A 21,912-nucleotide genomic window follows, 5' to 3' on the forward strand; every position below is an offset into this window, starting at 1 on the left:
TTTAGATATAATAAATTTTGTTTTTTTGAAACGTTCAAACGTTTTGATTTCTGAAGGATCATGTGACACTGAAGAATTGAAAAAAGGCTGATGAAAATTCAGCTTTGCATCACAGAAATAAATTACATTTTGACATATATTAAAAGAGAAAACAGTTATTGTTAATTGTAGTAAAATTTCACAATATTACTCTCAATGCAGAGGCTCTTTCACATACAGTAATTCAAACAGAATGGCACAGCTGAATGGGATGCTAAATAGTTTCCTAAACCCTCCAAAAAAAAAAAAAAAATAATTACATTCTTCCATGAAACCCCTTGAGGCACGGACAAAAAATGTTGCACTGAAGATTCAGACTGTTCTTAACACGTTATGGATTTCTAGTGAGTTTATTATGGGAAAGTTAACCAGTGTTAAGATCTTCAAAATTTGAACTCAATAACACCCAATCTGGAGGTCATTATGTGGTCAGCCCACAGGCAAAAGCACAGAATAAAAACAAAACACTAAAAAAAAAGTCCAATACTTCAAAACAGCACATATTTAAATATCAGTGCATTACAGAACATGGAAAATATTTGCCACATTCTTAGACATCAATTTTCAGTAGCTGGATTGTAGTGTCTGTGTTTCTATGAGGCCTGGTCACGCTTTCAAAAGGGTGGAGTAAACTGAGACGACTTAACATCACTCTTCTACAAAGATCGCTCCCAGATGTCTGAACCATGCAGTTCTTTTAAGAAATGTTCACGTGACAGCAAGCTATCATTTTCCAAAACAACATTGCAAAAATGTCTTTGCTTATGTGATTCACAAAACAAAACAAAACGAAACAAAAACAAAAGTGGCTAATCTTTGCTTATGTGACTCAGAAAACAAACAAACAAAGCAAAACAAAACATAAAAAGATGGCTAATCTTTGCTTATGTGACTCAAGAAACAAAACCCAAACAAAACAAAACATGTAAAGGAGGCTAATCCATCTTGGCAGCTCATTTGTTCAACAGAAGTTCAGAACAGTCACTTGGCATTGAGTCTTTCCAGGGCTGAAAAGCATCGTAAAACTCCAGCAACTGCCGATTAAGCATCATGATGCTCTCCGCTGCCTAATATGGACATTTCAGGTGTCATACCAGCCCTCGGCAGTTTAGGTCAGCAGTGGCACTCCCCTTATGCGACGGATGAGGTTGGCCAATCGCTTCGCCAGCGGCAGGCTCGGTTCATCCACCTGGAAGGTGCGGGTCAGCAAGTTGTAAAAGGAGCCGTAGCCCACCGCGACCACCGTGCAGGTGAGGCAGATGACGTTGTAGGGCATGCTGAAGTCAGGTGTGGGTAGATTTACCAGCAGTGGTTCGGTGTACACTCGCACAAAGTAGCTTGATTCTTCTTTGACTGGGACACTGGACATTAAAGGTGAAACGTTATGAAGAAAGAAAACAAATAAGGTACACTTTCTTGCTGTTTAAGGAATAGTTCACACAAAAATGGAAATCTGCTAAATATTTATTCACCCTACAAGATGTAGATGAGTTTGTTTCTTGATCAGAACAGATTTGGAGAAATTTATCATTACATCACTTGCTCACCAATGGATGGTCTGCAGTGAATGGGTGCCGTCAGAATGAGAGTCTAAACAACTGATAAAAACATCACAATAATCCACAAGTAATCCACACGCTGCAGTTTATCAATAAAATATCTAGTGAAGCAAAAAGCTGCATATTTGTAAGAAACAAATCCATCAAGATGTTTTAAACCTCAAAATGTTGCTTCTGGACAAAATACGAATCCATAATCTATAATAATGCTTCATCCAGTAAAAAAAATAAAATAAATTATGTTGTCCTCTCGCAGCAAAATCCACCCACATATTTGTTCAGAACTGTTTCTGCTTGTAAATGGTGCATGATCTGTGCATATTTCTCTTCTTATTCATACACATCAATGCAGAAAGCAGTAAAATGCCTTAATGTTGGATTTGTTTCTTACAAACACGCAGATTTTCATTTCATAACATATTAATTGATGGACTGGAGTGGTGTTGTTTACTTGTGGATTATTGTGATGTTTTTATCAGCAGTTTGGACTCTCATTCTGACGGCACCCATTCACTACAGAGCATCCATTTGTGTATGTAATGATGCATTTTATAAGTTTCTGATGAAGAAACAAAAACATCTACATCTAGAATGGCCTGAGGGTGAGTGTATTTTCAGCATATTTTCATTTTTTGGGGGAAAAACTAAGGCCGATTCATACTTACAAACTGCTAAACAACGGTTGGTCTTGTGTGAAGTTGGTGTTCATTGCAACCATACTTGGCACAAGGGCGCTGACCACAGATGAACTGCAATAACATATTCATAATACATTAATCAGATACAGGAAGTGGCACACCGGATAAAATCTGTACAACAATTATATTTAGTCAAGGATCGCAAAAAAAGACAAAATCTTATCTTTCAAAAGAAGCTGGAGGTGTTCTGGACAGGTAAGAGCTTTCGAAATACTTTATAAGCAAGCATCTTACCCAACGTAGAAGCCGTGGTTAGGATCAGGTGTGTACTCAGTCCATTTGAGCAGGGCCCTCTCAAACTGTACAGTGACCTCGGTCATAGAGTGAGGGGGTAACTGAATCAGCATCTCCAGTAGATGAGGACGATGGCGGTCTTTAGCAGGCTGGTAGTGAATGTAACCTACAGGAGAAGACACAAGGTCTATAAAAGCTGTATTCTCTGTGTTCACAAGCCTGGGTCTTGTTCTGTCCACAAAGCAAAAGTTTGTAAATGCTCTAAACTTACTGTTTACTGTGACTTTTAAATGTATACTTCCTCATTTTGAAGAGTGTTGAAACATTTGCCAAGAATTCTTTATTTTGGGCTTGTTCCCTACCCAGATGTTTTAACATCTCCTCTACATTTTTAATTAACCATTAAAAATAGTAAAAAAAAAAAAGTATATATATATATATATATATATATATATATATATATATATATATATATATATATATATATATATATATATATATATATATATATGCTTAATACATTTGGTATTTCAGTATACAAATCATTGTAAATATATTCAATACTGATATATCAGTAAGAATAAAGTAACCTTTATTCAACAAGGATGCATTCAACTAAAGAAAATGATAGTAAAGCCATTTATAATGTTACAAAAAATGTCTATATCAAATAAATCCTCTTCTTTTGAACTTTCGATTCATAAAGGGATCAACAAAAAATGTGTCATGCTTTCCACAAAAATATCAAGCACCAAATAGCCATAATCAACATTTTAATATATTTTAATTGAACTGTAATCATATTTCACAATACTACTGTTTTACTGTATTTCTGATTTATTAAATGCACCCTTGGTGAGCATAAGACACATGCATTCAAAGATGTTCAAAAAATATTTTTTTTTAAATAAATCTAGAGACCCCAAACTTTTGAAAGGTAATGTACAGTAATAGTCTAATAATGTCGGTAATAAGCAAATAATACTGTCATTACATCAGACCACTGACAGATACAGATCTGTGCATCAGACCAAGCATTTTAAAAAACTAATATTATTTTTTTCCCAACACATAAACAAATGAATGAATACATGAATGCATGAATGAATCTTAAGATGCCAATGAAAAATGAAAAGGCCAGAACGGCAGCATGGACATTTGAACATAAGAAATATTTAATCATTTTAAGTAAATTTACATTATAGTAAATATAGCATTTTTCATGATTCATGTACTGAAAGTCAAAAGAGGCCTTAATTGAAGAATTCAAACAAGTGATTATTATATGCAAAGCACACAAAGTTGGAGTATATTATATTTTTTGCACAGATACTACTGTGGTTGTGTGTCTACTCACTGGGCTTGTTATCACGGGACTTGCTGGTGACTGTCAGGGTGTGAATGTACAGTTGCAGGTACCAGGGCACTGAATCCATCAGCAGCACAGGAAAAGCCCGATATGGGTGGTTATTATAGATGACAGTGTGGATTTCCCCTGTCTGCAGCCCAAAACCAGCCACGTAGCGCTCTGCATGCAGCAGAGGACGCAGCATCTCACCTAAAGCACAAGATGAAAGAACCACAGAATCAAGTCGACATGATCTATTATAAAAAATGAGAATGTTCCAAAATACAGATTCTCACTTTGTAACAATAACATAAATAGTTCATCGATACAAAGATCTATCAAATGCATTCATACTACCGTCTCCTTTCCAGCGCAGAAGGAGATTGAGTGAACGTAACTGGCCAAACGTCTCAGCTCTGCTCAGGTCATATACTGAATATGTCCTGCGATCCCCCAGCACCACAGCTTGGCTGAGCAGAGGAGTTGCAGGACTCAACTCAAACAGCTCCCCCTGTTGGACAAACAGCACAAAACTCAAACTGTCTGGAAACAGCCATCATACATACAGTGGAAAACTATAAAATGCAATTTTTCTACTTAGCTTTCTAAACATTAAAGCATTGAAAAGAAAGCATTTTGTTGTTTAGGTTTCACCTCAGGGTTGTCCGTGATGTCCACGTAGACTTTACTAGAGGTAGCAAGAGGACAAGCCTCTGTCAAAGTTCGAGAAAACATCTTGAACAAAGACCATTCTGTGAAAAGATGAAGGTAGCAATTAACACACAGATGGACTGAGCATTGTATTGTTTCAAGTTTCTGTCACACTGAACTGCAAAATGAAGGTGCATCAAGGATTTTTGCAAAGTCAAGGCCATTTTTATGCTCTTTTTGATTTTTCTTTTAAATTTAGATGTCACATTTTTCCATTGATTTTTAAAATATTCAGGTTTCTCATAGTGAGCAATGTTTCAAAAGCATCACAGTTTTTCCACACTTGAGGTAAATCAAACTACGAAAGGCTATTTGGCACAGTGAAATAAGAAAGGAGAAAGTCTTCTAACATCAAGGGTTCATTTATTACTCACCCTTTTTGCCTTGGCCTGCAGTGTAGAGATCAAACACAACATTTAGAGTTTGTCTCAGCTCCCACGCTTTACTTGTGCATTGTTCATCCTAGAAAAAGAGAAAATCTGGAGGGTCATCAGGAAGCAAGGGATTTTCCAGACAATGTACAACCTGAGCCAGAATATCATTTCTGAATTTTTTCAAATCTATTTGTTTTGTTAAAGAAAGCTTACCTGACAGACGGGTCTGATGTGAACAGCCTGGGAATGGAAACTGCTGTGAAACAGCTTCTCTGACTTCAGGAGAACTGCCAGACCCGCCTGGAGAAAAGAAAAAGCAAATGCATGAATGAATGGCTTCTTCAGAATAACCAGTTATTAAAATCACAAGCAATGCTCTTGAACCTTAGAACCACAAGGGAGAAGCTTCTTCCAGGGTGTGAGGTTCTCAGTGCAGACGATTTCACGTGGTAGTGTCGCATAACGTAAAAAACGGTGATCTGTAGCTGTGGGGAGAGAGACAAATCAAATAAAAATGAAACATGCATGGCTGAATCGTTTACATTAAGATCATTAACATGCATTTTTTTCATTTGAATCAGTGCAGGTTGGCAAGAATGAATAGGCTTCAGTTGCTTCATGACTGCAAATCACTGTCAGTGTGAACGCTGCTTTATAATTCACCGTTTCCCAGTCCCAGCGGTTTAAAAGAAGCACTGGGCTGTACGGTGTTGGTCAGGTCAATGAAGTTCAGAGATGCACAGAAGATCCCAGAGAGGACGTTGGTAAGTTCCTTCCAGTTTCCATCCACACTGAGAATTGAACAAAAGTCAGGGGACTGTTAGTTCATTATGGAGTTACATTTTTGCAGAATGAAACAAATGCACTTATAAATCAGGGATTCTTCAGTTGATTTAAGCACACATAGGTACTCACTCGCTCACGGTGTCGTGGAACCACACCCACAGCTCTGCTCCAGGAGGAGAGGGGATGAAGGGCTGCCCCCACTGCATGGTCCTCCAGAAGCCCTGGGTGAAGGAGATGTGCAGCTCCCGCACTGAAAACTTGGACAGCACTTGACCGAGGGATTTGGGGAACAGCCGGTAATGAGAAACTGTGAGCAAAAAAGACAAATCTTGAAAACAAATGTTAGGACTAGAGGTGATACTCGGTAAACATTGCTGGGCAAGGATCAGCTCTTCAAGCAAACTATTCATTTTTCATACACTAAACCATAATCTATTTTATTAACTAAGTCTATTCATTTTATTCAGAATTTAAATACTGTACCATATTTTAATATAATCACCAAGTCCATTCATTTTATACTTAAACACTATAATAACACATAATTATTTTAATTAAATCTATTAATTTTATTAATATTTTAAATACTACACCACATTTCATTTTATTAATTATGCCTATTCATTTTATTCATGTTTTAAATTCTATACCATATTTAATTTTATTATTTAAGTCTATTCATTTTATCACCATAAAACTCTACATTAAACTTTAGTTGATTAGTTTTGACTACATGGAGTTACACGTGATGAGTAAAATTAATTAGACTGTCAATAAAATTGAGTATGGTGTAGTTTTTCAAATATGAAAATAGAATAGACCTAGCAAATAAAATGAAGTATGGTAAAGTATGAATAAAACAATTAGACTTTGTGCATAAAATTAATTTTGTAAGCCAAGTCTATTAATTGTTTTCATACACACCACACAATACTTACTTGTATTAGTTTCAAGGCACTACATTTGGCTGAATTTACAGTATGCTTTTTGTAATCCGTAACTTTTTGATCTGAAGGCTTATGTTTAAATGCTTGAAACTAGTTTTTAATGTCTAAACGTGATTTCTAATCATTCATTTATTTTAAATTGATAAATTAAGACCAGACAGTGAAGGAAATGCAGCTAATAATTGTCCAGCACACATGTGAACTCCTTTATACAGTTTAAAACGCATCCCATGATCACATTATGAAGTGTGCAAAGTTGTGGGCTACACTGAATTTCATAATTCTGACGACGTTTACCATTGTTATTATTTAACGGGGGAACAAAGAATGAGTAAAGGAGTCCATTAGACTGCTACTGCACAGAGACACATTCTGTGTGTGATGGGACACTTCCACAGTAATGACAGCTCACCCTTCTGCCCCTCTTGCAGGAAGTCAGTGTCCCACAGTGTGCGGAACTGGAAGCTGGCATAAATGTCTCCGGAGTGCAGGGGCCGGATGACCAGCTCCTCCTGAAACTCATCTCTCGCTGCTGCTGCTGGTGTTAAAGCCTCGCTGGTTCTCGTGCCGTCTCTTCTGTCCAGCTCTGCATCAGTCGACCGCCCTCGCCTTTCATTCAGATCCTCCGCGGCGATACTGCCGTCGCTATTCACCTCTCGGGGCGTGTCTGAAACGCTCTGCTTCTCTTCTGTATCCTCGTTTGCTTTTTCAAGCGATTCACAACTACTGTGGCATGCTAAACTAGAGAAAATCAAAATGAAAACTAGAGACAAACCGCACCTGTGCGCTGCCATTTTTTTGCCACAGCTTCCCTTGCTGCACACACTTCCTGGATGTCGTTGACAGCATTGACCAATCAGAGAAGGGCATGTAGAAATATGACCAATGAGAGACGAGAGTCTAAAAATTTGTAAGCGCAGCAGAATAAACAATAAATGGTAAATAAAATACAATTATGAGCATTTATGTTAGACAACAAATTCTAGATTCACTTTATTCAGAATAAGTTCATAAAAGCTAATTCCCATCGGACTGATTAATGGTATTAGTTATTACAAGGGTTCTGATGTTATAAATAATCATTTAGTAAATAATAATACAAGTTATTATTATTATTAATTCTTAGAAGAACGCTGCTAAAGCTACATTAGTTTCTACACGCTTTTGGAAACTACAAGTTCCAGTGATTCTTTAAACGATTCATATTTATTCAGTAACCTATTCTGCAGAGTTAAACCTAGTTTGTAATTCAAGTGTGTGTGTGTGTGTGTGTGTGTGTGTGTGTGTTATGGATAATAAATGAGCTATTAATAAGAATTAAGAACAAGTAACCTAATTAGGCAATCAGAAAGCTGCTTAATTTCACAGTAACTAGCCAACACGACATCGTCTGACCCAGTTATTGTTTTTTATTTTTATATTTTATTTATTTAATAAATATATCTGGTGTAAACGGGTGAGTCTCTTGAATCATTCAGTCACTCACACTCACTCACCAAAAATAGCTTAATTTATTATTTTCATGTATTAGCCTATGTATGGTCATCACTTATATTCTTCTGCACTCTTTCCCTCATCTCATTCAATGTCCAATCTCATTCAATACTAGGCTATCAAATCCGACCGGATCCGAATCTCGAAATGTGAGATCCGAAACATGAAACGTCACAGGCTTCAATCAAAACCTAGCCTATGTTCTCATGCTATTTAGCTTTAAGTCTCTTGTTTTGAGGCGCGTGACCAATTTCGTGTCTTTAAAACTGGTCAAAATTTCGCGTCTGAGCTAAATATGACGCTTCACTTTTTCAAAAGACTCATTCCTTTCAAAGACACAGATTCGTCTCAAGCGGAACACGGATACTGTAAAAATCCCAAACTGATGAATTCATCTCAGAAGGCAGTGTAAACACGTCATCCGCCAGCATCCTGTGATTCAGAGCGGATGCGCGCTTGTCAGTGGGTCACTGTGAAGTGGATAAAGGTGGCATCTGCGCGCGCGCGTACACACACACAAATCCCCCAGCCCTCATGACAGACACACTCGGTCTCGCTCCCTCATGCACACACACACACACACACTCACACAATCACTGTAAAGGGTTTTAATTCAGCATGCCTGACGCTGGATGCTCCTAGAACGCGACGCATCCGCCTCAGCGTCGGGTTTGACTGCCTCTGAAAGGGATTTCAGTATTTTATTCAGAGCTCTCCTCATGGCTTCATCGGACGGAATAGACAAATGTCTCCTGCACAGAGGCAGATCTCAAAGTGACCCGAACATCCTCAGCGAGTCTGGCATTGATCTCTCGCACAGCGCAGGTAAGACGAAGCATTTATTGTCTGGAGATGTCAGTAGAATACGCGCTTTTCATTTCCACGCGCGATGGAGGTGAAAGTGGCTTCATAATCTGCATTAATAGCCTCACTTTCATTTCAGTGTTGTGCGCTTCACGATTGAGATCCATCAAATTACGCCGCATCTGATGCTCTGTCTGTATCCAGATGAAATGCATCTGGACACCACAGTAATATTTCCCTATGGATCTGCGTTATGGTAGATATAACAGAAAACAGCGCAGCAGACAGTCTAGAAATTATGTGCCAACTGTGGCTTATGCTACCGTTCAAAATGAGCAGACAAAAAGATTTAGATCCTATTTTTCACTGAGGGAGGATCCTCGTTGTCTTTTGTCTCGTGTGCACATCTTTCCTTGTGCATCTCTGTGATCGTTTAACACTGGTTTGCTGTTGAGGAGCTGGTGAAATGAGATGCATTTTTTGCTGCTTTGGCAACACTGGCTGGTGTGTCTGAGCCTTCGTTCCGCACTGAGACTGCGCATTCACTGCTCCTGCCTGTTCAACAGAGCGGGTCAGCGGTGTCCCCTCCAGAAGCTGATGTAGTGATGGTTCTAGATGCTGTACAGGCGCCAGCTTTTCTGGATGGTGGACAAAAAGCACATCTCACGGAGTCTGTGATTTGGAGTGTGTGCTGAGGTCTGAAATGGTTTGTATTCATTGTCATTATAGAACGGGCGAATCTCGTGGAGCCTGTCAAGAATGTCCGGGTCATGTTACACCCCAAATTCAGAGGAAACACACAAGACTGTGCTATAATAAGAAACCAGAAAGAGATTGAAAAATAAGCCCAATTTTAGTATTCCCTCTTTTTTCTTCTTCTTCTTCTTTTTTCTTCTTCTTCTTCTTCTTTTTTTTTTTTTTTTTTTTTGCATTGTTACTTTATTTCCGAAACAGGGAAGCACATCAGTTCTCAGTACTGTGAAAAATAATTATATATTATTTAGCTATGAATGCATCAGTAATTGCTTTTGCTTGAATCATGCTGAACATTTAATATATTATTTAATATACTGATCTATATATTATTTACATTTTTAATTTAATGTTTGATTTATGTTTTACTATAATTTTGCTTGAATCATGCTGAACATTTAATATATTATTAATATGTGGACATTAAAATAATGGACAAAATACAATTCTCTGAAACATGTACTGTAAAAACAGGAACTGAAGAGCAGCATTTCCTGTGAATTTAAAAAAAAGTCTGTATGTGTTACATTTAATGAGAACTGCACTTTTGGGTGAAATGTGCTCAGCTATTACTTTCAAATATGGCTTTGTAGTTATATGGACAGTTTCCCCGTCTTTTATATACCTTATATATATATATAGTCAGATATATAGACTATTCGAAGATATCATGATGATATATATTATGAAATATGATCATTTCAGATCCCTGACTAACATATGTAAAAAGCCACCTCGGAATCAAATGAAACTATCTCACTGTAAATGTAACTACTAATTTATATCTTTATATTTTATATACAAATATATTCTGTATATGATACAATTAATATAAACATTTATTAATAATTACTTTATTATTACTGTGTGTGTGTGTGCGTGTGTGTGTAAGAATATATTATATACACACAGACACATAAATACACTATATAATATATAGTATATACATTACATACACAATATTGCAACACACATTTGGTGAAAAACCAACAGTATTTATATAGTTTTTTTACCTCTTGAAAAACATCATATCCATGTTGAGGGGCATGATTTCACTTTTGTAATTAAAAAATATGTGTACTTTGTAATTGTCTTGATATATTGTGTACACACACACACACACACACACACACTAAGAATATATCATGACAATGACAAAGTGAAATGTCCAAATGTGTTGCAATATTTTTAGGCAAATTATGTCGTTAATTGGCATTAAAAATTAAATATTTATTATAATAGTCCTAAAACTGTATATATATTTTGAATTTATTGTGAAATATAACCTGCAGATGCTTTAATGAGATTTATCTTCTGTTACCAGGAGCGCTTTGCTTTGAACGTGAGGTCCAGTGTATAAGTGACCGAGCAAGCTGTCTTGGGAAAGAATAAGAGAAATAGTTGGCAGAACACAGACAATTGTATAAAAATTAAAAATGACAGGCAAGAGAAATAGTTGATCTTATTCAATCTATTGCGATAAAGATGACTTCTTTGAATCCCCCGCGGTGTCACCTTTAGCTTTATTGGTATATTCTGTAGGGACCACTATTTCATCATGGCTGTGCTAGCAATCAATGAGGCCAAGAGTCATGTTAACCTTTTCTCTTTTTAGTGATGAAAAAATCAGCTGTAACATGACATCCGCAGGTATTTCATTCCACTCTGACAGTGTGGGAGCAGCACCATTTTACAAGAGACTGCTCACTGTTGAGTGCAGGTATTTTTAGGCCTTTAATTTTGTTTGTAGGTTTTTTTTGGGCTTTTGATAAATTTATAGATTAATCTTGGGCAGGTGATTGATAGTAGATCTCAGAGGTGCGTTAACCTTTTAAACTCTGACCAATAGTAAAAAAAAAAAAAAAATGCTTCAAAGGTTGAACAGGAAGACAGAGACAGAAAAGATTATCAGTTCATTAAAAGAGTCTTAAAAACCAAGATTATCTGATGCACCACATGCCCTGCTCACTTCACACCTCTTTACACATTAAAAGTATCTTCACAGTTTGGTGAACCCCGTGCCCCAGAAAAATGAGATGAAAATTGAGCATTTTTGTACTTTGTGAATTTTTTTAATTTGTAATTTTGGTGTATTGAAGATTTTTTTTTATTAGAGAAAATTTATAAAGAGTTTAAATATTTGTGGACTTTGACTATATGTGAAGTTTTAAAGTAGATGGGGTATTTTTCTAGCAATAGCCAAAAAACACTGTATGTGTGGTAATTATTATATTTTTTTTTTTTGTGAAAAATATTTTTGGTATTTTGTGTAGATATTGTGTTCCATGAAGATATTTTGTACATTTCCTACTGTAAATATGTCAAAACTTAATTTTTGATTAGTAATATGCATTGTTAAGAATTCATTTGAACAACTTTAAAGGTGATTTAATCAGTATTTTGATTTTTTTTGCACTCTCAGATTCCAGAAATTCAAATAGGTGTATCTCAGTTAAATATTGTCCTATCATAACAAACCATGCATCAATGGAAAGCCTATTTATTCAGCTTTTTGATAAATTGACACTTAAAACTGGTTTCGTGGTCCAGGGTCATATATATGCATCTTAACTTCTTAGATCTTTTTCAGTTTTTGTTTATGTCCTGTGCACAAGCCAATATGTACTGAATATTGTGTTATGAAAATCATCCTTAATAATTATGCTCACTTTCAAAATCGCGGCTATATGTAACCATATTTGAAAGTTTCTTGTAAATAGCACATAAGGGGTTGGTGCAAAGGCCGGTGTTGTGAGGGGGGCTATGACTCATCAGCTTCCCTCATGCTGGCATCTGCGAGCGCTGATGAAAAGGTCTGGCCCAGAAAGTCCTTGATATTTCTTTTCATGCATCTTTCACTTCTTTGGTTCTTTTGATTTGCGTAAAACAGCATTGTTTTAGACTGACTGTGTTCTTAAGAAGATGGTGGAATTCTCCTGTGTTTGGTTTTGCAGTGGCTTGAAAGTCAGTATCAGTATCTCACTAAAGCTACTTTCATTTGTGCTGCTGTCATTGTTGATATGAGCAGATGTCTTTTAAGAGTAAGAGCCCTCAGTATGAAGTTCTGGTGAATATTGGATGAAACGTAGAACAAGCTCGGAGTTTAGCCTAGCTGACAGATCTTGATCATGACTGCTTGTATGTATTTTTCTTATGTGGTATCCACACAAGACATTGATATTGTGTGATGTTATATCTTGTCAGTGCACTATTTCTTAATAGGCAGAATCATGCTGTAGATCAGCACAGAAATACATCTAATGTGATTATGAATTTTGTCAGGACGTTTGTTTTGTCTTCCCTCAAGTACATTTTTACAAATTTGCTAACAAACTATTCCACCAGGATTTTACAGGACGGTTTTTCATAATGAATGAATTCACTGCAGCTTGCAACAATATTTATAACACCAACAATGCAACAATATTTATAACAGCAACAATGCAATAATATTTGCGGCATTTTTGCCAAAATCATGATGTTCTTATACAGTTTGTGTTAGTGATGCTAAGAGTACAGTTAACTGTAAATACTGAAAGTACAGTATTATGTTAGACAATATCTTGCACACTTGCACTGAATCAGTACAGTGTGTAATCAGTGACCCTTTAAGTCTTTAAAATTATTCTTTAATATTTTTACCATTTAACAATTTATCATGGATTCTTCTTATAATTGCATTGCAATGCAAAATGCAAAAACATCATTTTGTTTTGCAGTTTATAATAATATTATCAGTGATTGCATTCATTCAAAATATTAAGGTGCATATCCAGTAAAATAATGTTAAAAATATTGATAACTTCAGGTATTATGAAAAAATAAATAAATAAATAAATTATATATATATATAATGAGATTACATATTATTAAATATAATTAAAATATAAAATATGATTTTTGTCACTTGAATGGGCCTCATATCTGAACTTTTCTCTCCTTTTAAACACTTGAGGGAGTCAAAGTCCCATTGCTTTGAATGCAAGTTTGGTCTCTAAATTAAGGATTTTGAGAAGCTAATTTTGCCCCCCATTTTTTTTTTTTTTTTTTTTTTTTTTTTTTATGTGGAAGGTGTTGCTAGGGTGTTCTGGATTGTGGCTTGCTGGAAACCAAAAAGCCACCCGCTTTATGATCTCTTGGTTTGGGTGCCACTTTCAGTGCAAGTATGTGAAAAATAATATCACACCTTTCCACAACAAACCACATAATGAGGTGTCAGTTGCTGAAATGTGTTAAGATCAGGACTTGTGTAGGGTGTGCTCAAATCCCTAACCCTAAGAATAAACAACAGTGGTTCTAACCTTAGCAAAGATGATAATAAGTAATAACAACATTGTGGCTATATTTCTCTCATTCATGCGTCAGTGGCTTCTGCCTTTAAAAATCCTTAGGTGTCGTTCCAGCTTGGGATTGTCTTTCCTTAATGCAGACTAAGGTATATGCACTGCATAGTGTACAAGAGGAGACAAGACCTGACCTTGTCAAGCACAGTTCAGCCGCTCCCAGCTCTCCTCAGGCGTGAAAACTGAACACAACAACAAGCTCAGTGACCTCCCCAGATACCACACAGAGCAGATAAGGTGTATGACAGGCAGTCTTTTCAGTTGTGTATATATCTGAAGCAAAAAGTTTCATATTTTTGAGGTTGTATGTGTGACAGTGAAAGAGAAAGGGAGGATTCAGAACTGAGTTTGTAGAAAACAGTTTGATTACTGCAGCTCTCAAATTAGAAATTAGCTTCACTGATTGACTCTCACGAGTATAAACTTTTTCCAGGATGATGGAAACAGGCAGATACCCCAGAGCATAATTATAACAAGAGTATGAAAAAATGACTCTATAGTTAGTCTACTATAAAAGAATAGCTCAGGAGTCTTAACATTCATATTCCATTTAAGCATCTATTTTGTCTCAAATGTCTCAAATAAAACAATAGTAACAACACAAATACTAAATAAAATGTAAAATGCCAATAAATAAAAAATTTCAAAGCACAGGAGACAGTTATATAGCATGCAAGTATCAAGTTTGTCTCAAATTTGTCAATAAATAAATGAAAACTAAAACTGTAAAATTACAACTACAAAACTATTTAAAAAATCATAGCTCAGGAAGAAGTATCAATTTTGTCTCAGATGTTCTCCTAAAACAATAGATGAATAAAAAAAAAAAAAAATATTGACGTAAGAATATTAAAATATAATAATGGATGGCATAGCTCAGATTAATTAGTCTCAGAAGAATTTTATGATGAGTTCAACAGTGTTTAAAAGTTTTGCATCATATTTTTTTTCTTTAAGAAACTAATACTTTTGTTGAGCAAGAATGTTACAAAAAATTTCTATTTCAAATAAATGTTGTTCTTTCAAACAGAAAAAAATAGATAAAAACAGATAGAAATCAATCATTTTAAATTGTAATAAAATTTTACAATATTTCTGTTTTTACATTTTTCCTACTCTATCCACCAAAAACATTAAAGAATCTTACCAACTCTAAAATTTTGAATGAAAAGAGTGACTAATATGGATTCAAACTGTAATCACAGTTCTGCACAGTCAACAGATCCGAGTATCTTGGCTCTCTGCTTTTGCTGAGCCATTGAGCGAGGAAATGTAGTTAATATTGAATGCAATGCAGTTGGAAATAGCAGGTCTCACTCTCGGCATACCTGAACCATCTAAAATATTTCAGAAGCTCATTTCTCATTCATAAGCTGGAGCGGAGCTGCCTTGGATGGATGGCGTAGCTCAGCTGAACCTGAGTTTATTGTGCTGTTCGTGATTCAATGAAATTCAGTCTGTTTGTGTTGAACAGTAAGTGAAACCATGACTGTAATGCAGTTTAAAGGCAAGAGGATGGAGTCAGGGGAAGGATAGAGAAAGAGAAAGGGAGAGACTGAGTGGGTGTGAGCGAAGGGGAAACGGGGGAGGGGAGGTGGGAACAAAAAAAAAACAATGAAGAGATACAGAAGGATGAAAATGACTTCAAGTGACTCACCAGAGAGTCAATGAGGATCTTTAAAGAGCAAATATACACATTTGGCAATACTCACAGCGAACATTAAGGCATATTTCTATTCTGAACCATCACACGCCCACGTCAGAGTCAGAAGTGCTTTTCAAGACGTGTTTGTGATGTGGTTATCAGTGTGTCATTCTGTGATTAGCTTGACGTATGCAATCATTTTCTGCATATATGACTGTCTTACACCTTTTACATTGAAAGTTATGTGCGCTGCTGGAGCTAGATGTGCACTGTGGGTAATGTGGGCCGATGGCAGGCTGGTTCTGAATGGCAGGGTAAGCAGGGCTTCAGCACCATAGAGAGCGACCCGGGACAGATTACTGCCACAAATACTGCACTCACAGAGGCACTGCAGCTGTGGCAGATAATACACTCTCAACAATGACCATCTAGCACAGAGAGCCCTTGCTTCTCTCTTGTGGCTTCTGTGCCCTTAATGTCTTTAGTTGCCGTTTGAATCCATTCTGTGCTAATATTAAGATAGTGAGTCACCAAGATGCAAAGGTTTTTGTTGTAATACATGAATCAAGTGAATCTGAGTGTTATTTGTATTTGCTCTGCAGAGTCTGGCAGTGTCTTCATACATTATGTTTATAAATAGAATTATGTTTGGTATGAGACACAAACAACCTGATTTTAGTTACTAATGGGCAACAAGAAAAGAGAATTAAAAGATTTAAAGGGATAGTTCACCCAAAAATTAAAATTCTGTCATTGATTTCTAACCCTCATGCCGTTCCAAACCCAAAAGACCTTCGTTCGTCTTCAGAACACAAATTAAGATATTTTTGATGAATTCTGAGAGCTTTCTGACCCTGCATTCAAGGCCCAGAAATGTAGTAAAGACATTGTTAAAATCATCCATGTGACATCAGTGGTTCAATTTTAATATTATGAAGCTATGAGAATAATTTCTGTGCGCAAAGAAAACAGAAATTACAACTATATTCAACAATTTCTTCTCTTCTGGGTCAGTCTTCGACTTGCGTTGCAGTAAAAGTACTGTGCATAAATAGTATTCTTGTATCTTCATAAATTTACAGTTGAACCACTGATGTCACATGGACTATTTTAACGATGTCTTTACTACCTTTCTGGGCCTTGAACGCGTCAGTTGCATTGCAGTCTATGGAGGGTCACAGAGCTCTCGGATTTCATCAAAATATCTTAATTTGTGTACCGAAGATGAACGAAGGTCTTATGGGTTTGGAACTACATGAGAGTGAGTAATTACTGAAAGAATTTTCATTTTGGGGTGAACTTTCCCTTTAAAAAAGCTTAAATATAAGCTCTTTGATGCACTGCAGTTTTTAAGGAGAATGCTCCGCATATATTTATTATGTAAAGCCACTTTGTGAATAGTAACTTTACACAATATTTTATCCAGATGCATACCTGAATGTAGTGGAAAATTATCTGGAAAGACTGAATTTAACAGATGAATGATTTTCTTGATAAGCTTATCATGATGGTGGGCACCAAAGGTCATTATATGCATATAAATGGATTATGAATATAAATGGAATTTCTCAAAACATTAAGCTGTCTGATGTGGTAAAGGCTTTCTCGCAGCTTATGGAGTTTCCAAGTAATTCATTGATGTAAGCCAAGGTGACCTGAACTTGACCTATCACTGTGACACATAAATCATGACCAAGAAATTAAATCACTATTGACTTCTTTAGAAATTGTGGGAAAAAATAAAAGAACATTTAAAGGGTACATATTCATAATCATATTCATTCTCTTGCTTTATTACAAGTACTACATACAGACTGATATCCAGTTAAATGCTGGTCTGAATGAGACTGTCAGTCAGTTGAGGAAGTAAATTAAGCTGAATAAATGAATCTTGAGGAACAGTTATATCACTTCTTCTGCTTAGTAGTGAGAATCAGAGTAAGTAAAGATTTGGCTGGTTAGGATAGGCCAGTTAAAGTACATTTCTGCCATTATTTATTTGCTCTCATGTCATTCCAAACCCACAGGACTTTATTTCTAATCTTGATATATGGGGTCCAATGTTGTCGTAGACCCCTTTGAGCTTGATTAAATGGTTAAAAAGTTTAAATGTTCTGGAACGACGCGAGGGTTAGTAAGTGATGACAGAATTTTCATTTTTGAGTGAACTTTGGAGGCTCTTAAAAACATGAAATGGTCTTTTTCCTTGTTTGCCTTCTTTGAGCATTTGACCGTGAGGCCTTGAAATGAGCAAATTTAACAACTTCAGCTTTATCTTACTGTGGGAAAATGAAAAAATGAAAGTCCACACACCTGATTCCTGTTCAGAGGACAATGTCCATTGCATCAAACCCAGCGCGCATTGTTTGGTGTTTTCAGATTCTACCGCTCAGTGTTTTTTCTTTCTCTTCTATGACTTGTCTCAACACAGAGACTGCATCATCACAGCTTGGTCTTGTAAGTCAGTGTCAAGCCCTAGATGTCACAGAGAATAGAGCGGCCTGCTTGATGTCAGAAGCTACTGTTGCTTTTCCTAAGTAACACTGGCCAAAGCTTGGAGCTGTCTCAAGTCCCTTTAAGCCGCGTCAGAGACTTGTTGTCTGCTCCACTTATAGCATCTTGAGGAGGCTATACCGCAGGCAGTTGTCTTCTGACAGATGGCTGCACAGTTGTTGAGCCGGGGGGTAAACTATGGGGTTTCTTTTGTTGGAGGACAGGAACTGTTCATTTCTTACACTTAACTACCTGCTCTTATGATTTCTTGTATTTTCATATTGATAATATAGACTAATATGTGTCTGGTTATGTGCCTGTCATTTAATGTACACAACATCTTTTATAATGTTGGATTCTTTGTGAGTATGCATTAGTCTTAAATGTTTTTATTGGTCTGTTTGGTTGATCAAAAGCATATTATTTTACCCAGTGCCTCTCTCTGACCAACTCACTGAACTATTATAAATGATATCTTTCTTTCTCTTTGATCTGTTAAAAGCAGGACCAACTGAAATGTGCCTCGTTTACCGCTTCCTCTTTTCTCAAAGTTGATCTACCTGTGTTGGCCTATGCAATAATTTTGAATTCTTCTTTATTTCTAATGTAATATTCTTTTTTTCTAGAGAATACACAGAGGAGAATCCAATATTTGCAATATTTAATTTTATACCCAAATATCTGAATACATTTTTTTTTTTTTTTAATCAACTTTTTATATTAACAATTTAACTTACAATTTAACCACTTACGATGAGGCTCACGATCACGTGTCTGCTATGATTGCATCTTTAGTCTGCAGTCACTGATGAATTGAATAATATTCTCAATCTCTCACTTTCATCTCTGGGGTGACATACAATACCACAACAAGCTCTTAGTATCTATCTACTGCAGACAAATGGGTTTTGCCCGCTGCCTGTTTATATGGTCAGCATCTCCAATACAAGTCAAAACGGTCAATTTCAACGAGTGAAGAACAAATTTATACTCATGTGCATTGCGTTTTATGTATGTTCTTGTCTTTGACAGACAGCATGTTCAAGCTGCTCTGTCTGCCATTTCCGCGCTCTTCTCAGAAAGCTATGTCGTAGTCGAAACATACGGTAATGTGGATTTTCCAAGTAATGCATCTCATACTACCGTGTATTGTGCATGTTACTTTTTGACAGACAGTGATGCTGTGATGTTCAAATGATGTGGATTTAAAAACAGATGAATTGTAATGTAATAATTATTCATTTATTAGTAATCAGTGAAGTGACTGATGCCCATAAGTGTGTTATGTTGATGTTTTTAGTTATAATATTCCAACCGACAACCAGCCTAATAGTTTCTGACAGACATGATAACATGCGTAAGGGTTGAACTGTTTGATTTTTGGGTATTATAAAACATGCTTGAGATGTTCAAAATGCTTTTTGTGTAGTCCATTATACTTATTTTACAGTGAAAATGAATAGGAATCAAACAAGTTTATCGTAAGCACATATTAATGTCAGGTGTAAAGGGGGCCGCAGATCAAAGCAGTGTAGATTTGCTGACAAGGATATACACAGTATTTGCCAGTCTGCAGTGTTAAAAGGGGGTTGTAGTGTTTCTTTGTTGTCTGGGTTTGTTAATCAAACAGATATTCACCTCTTTAAAACCATGTTTGAACTGTTTTGTAATGAGCTGTGACAGAGATAAACGCCTTTGATAAAAAGAATATGAACTTCTAAAGCAGCCTAAATCAAACCAGGCAGGATTACTTAACATGATCTCCCTTTTATTTATTAATTTTTTGTATTATCATCTTTCATGGAGGGATGCGTTCTTGGTAGAGCATGATAGAGTCTGGATCTAAGACTGCTTCAACACTAAAGTCTTAAAAAATTTTTTTAAATATATTTTCACTATAATTTGTTTGTGTGTGTTTTGTCATTTTGAATAGTTGTTCCCCCCAAAATATGTCCATTTAGTTTTTATTTATTAGTTTTAGTTTTTTAATTGTAGTTCTAAATGAAAATGAGAAATGTTGCCTTATCCACTAACTAAAATAAAACAAGTTTAAGTTATTTTATGTTTATATATATATATATATATATATATATATATATATATATATATATATACACACAGCACTGTGTCAAGATTACTGTTACAATAAAAGTGGGTGTGTTCTGCTCTGTATTGTTTTGTACTGTCTATCCTGTATTGTATTATAATGCTTACAGTATTAATACACCCTGTATGCAATATATATATGTCCATTTGGTTAACGGGAGTCTTATATCAGCAGTTTTGGTAGGAATTTGGCAGGTGTTTTTGAGATATTGGTAACGTGGGCATCTGTGGCACACAGCCAGCATGCAGGCCTATGTGCTGACTGGCTCTCTGTTCATAAAACGCTGTGCTTTGCTCTTCTGTCACTTACTTCATGAATAACAGTACAGATATTCATTCAAAATATTGTCAGATGTACTGGATTATATTTACTACTCTCTTGCTCAATTAATAACTTGCATGGTGTAATCAATCTACATCCGCTGTTACTGCACCCACCGATATGTTAATATTAGCTTCTAATATTACATTATACATTACATTAATTTTCCATTTTAGCAGATTGTCCAGTGCGACACCGGCCCCTTGTAACACACCTCCCTGCATTGAAGAAAGGGCTAGTGTGCTTGATATTATATGTTATGAAAGGCCGGGCCCTGATTGGCTGCTTGAGGTCTTCTGCAAGCGCTTCCGTATGGCAACAGACCCCCGTTCCCCCCTCCCCTGCCTGTTTCCCCATCCTCCCTTTCGTAAGACAGTGGCAGCCCCTCATACGGTGCTTGGATTCTGCCTCTGAGGGGGCTTTGCTCTGCTGCCGCTGCATCTGGAGGAGCAGTAACCATAGTAACAGCTAGGCTTTACTGACCCTGGCTTTGCTGACTCGCTGCACCGCACAGTTTTTAGGCTTGACCTGGATTCCATATACCGCTAGGTTACTTGGCTAGAGACGCTCAGTCAATTGACCTGCTTCTTTTCTTGTATGGTTAACGATCAGAAGACCTCTGTGGATGCGGCACGGTGTGGCGCCTCTGGGTTTGTGACGGCACTCTCTCGATGCCCCTGCCCACACTACACTATTTCAGTAACAGAGTGTTTTGCAGAGCATTGACTCATTTGCTCTATGAATGGAGCTTTTCCTGCATGTGAATATTTAAAAGGATTAGGTCTAGCCTGCTGAAGGATATGATGCTGCTGTGGGTGTTGTAGGGGCTTTGTATGCTAAAATATGCAATTGTTCTTTCACGATAAACCACTGCTGACTTATTTTCAGCTGCATGGTTGTGTGTGGTCATGTAGGCAGATGTATTTGTGATAACATCTGCTTCAGTTCAAAACTGAAAGACTATAATAGGAAATTTGTGTAGAAAAATAATAGAAAGGTTCTGAGAGGTACATGCTTTTGTAATTGCCTTAATTTGAGTTGGAAATTATGCCATTTCCGGTCTATTTTCACTGATGAGCCAGACCGCAAATTTTAAATCTGTACACAAGCATATAAATAGCCTCATAGCTTACAGACATGAACTAATACCATAAAACAAAACAGAAAAACTACTTAACCATATCATTAGTTCTATTTTTTTTAAAGCGCTTTTTATGATACAAATCATTGCAAAGCAACTTTACAGAAAATTACGT

At 36.4% G+C, this 21,912-nt stretch overlaps 2 protein-coding genes across 2 annotated transcripts in view; one reads left to right on the plus strand and one right to left on the minus strand.

Moving 5' to 3' along the window:
• Positions 1 to 373: 373 nt before the first annotated feature.
• Positions 374 to 7,541, minus strand: LOC109108130 (GPI transamidase component PIG-T-like). The gene is made up of 12 exons (XM_019121311.2): positions 7,109 to 7,541; positions 5,879 to 6,056; positions 5,627 to 5,754; positions 5,348 to 5,448; positions 5,177 to 5,263; positions 4,964 to 5,051; positions 4,533 to 4,630; positions 4,233 to 4,389; positions 3,888 to 4,088; positions 2,531 to 2,696; positions 2,264 to 2,347; positions 374 to 1,400 (listed from the first exon to the last, which is right to left on the minus strand). Exons 1-12 carry the CDS (start codon positions 7,488 to 7,490, stop codon positions 1,148 to 1,150), a joined length of 1,923 nt encoding a protein of 640 aa, XP_018976856.2. The 5' UTR covers positions 7,491 to 7,541; the 3' UTR covers positions 374 to 1,147.
• A 1,142-nt stretch (positions 7,542 to 8,683) lies between these two features.
• The window catches only part of LOC109108138 (phosphatase and actin regulator 3-like), a 31,881-nt gene continuing 18,652 nt past the window's right edge, over positions 8,684 to 21,912 (plus strand). Inside the window, exon 1 of the mRNA XM_042751488.1 lies at positions 8,684 to 9,015. Within this exon, the coding sequence (XP_042607422.1) occupies positions 8,823 to 9,015 (193 nt within the window). The 5' untranslated portion in view covers positions 8,684 to 8,822. The remainder of the gene's footprint in view (positions 9,016 to 21,912) is intronic.

This window comes from Cyprinus carpio, chromosome B23, assembly GCF_018340385.1.
Source record: "Cyprinus carpio isolate SPL01 chromosome B23, ASM1834038v1, whole genome shotgun sequence".
In the NCBI taxonomy this organism is placed as follows: domain Eukaryota; kingdom Metazoa; phylum Chordata; class Actinopteri; order Cypriniformes; family Cyprinidae; genus Cyprinus; species Cyprinus carpio.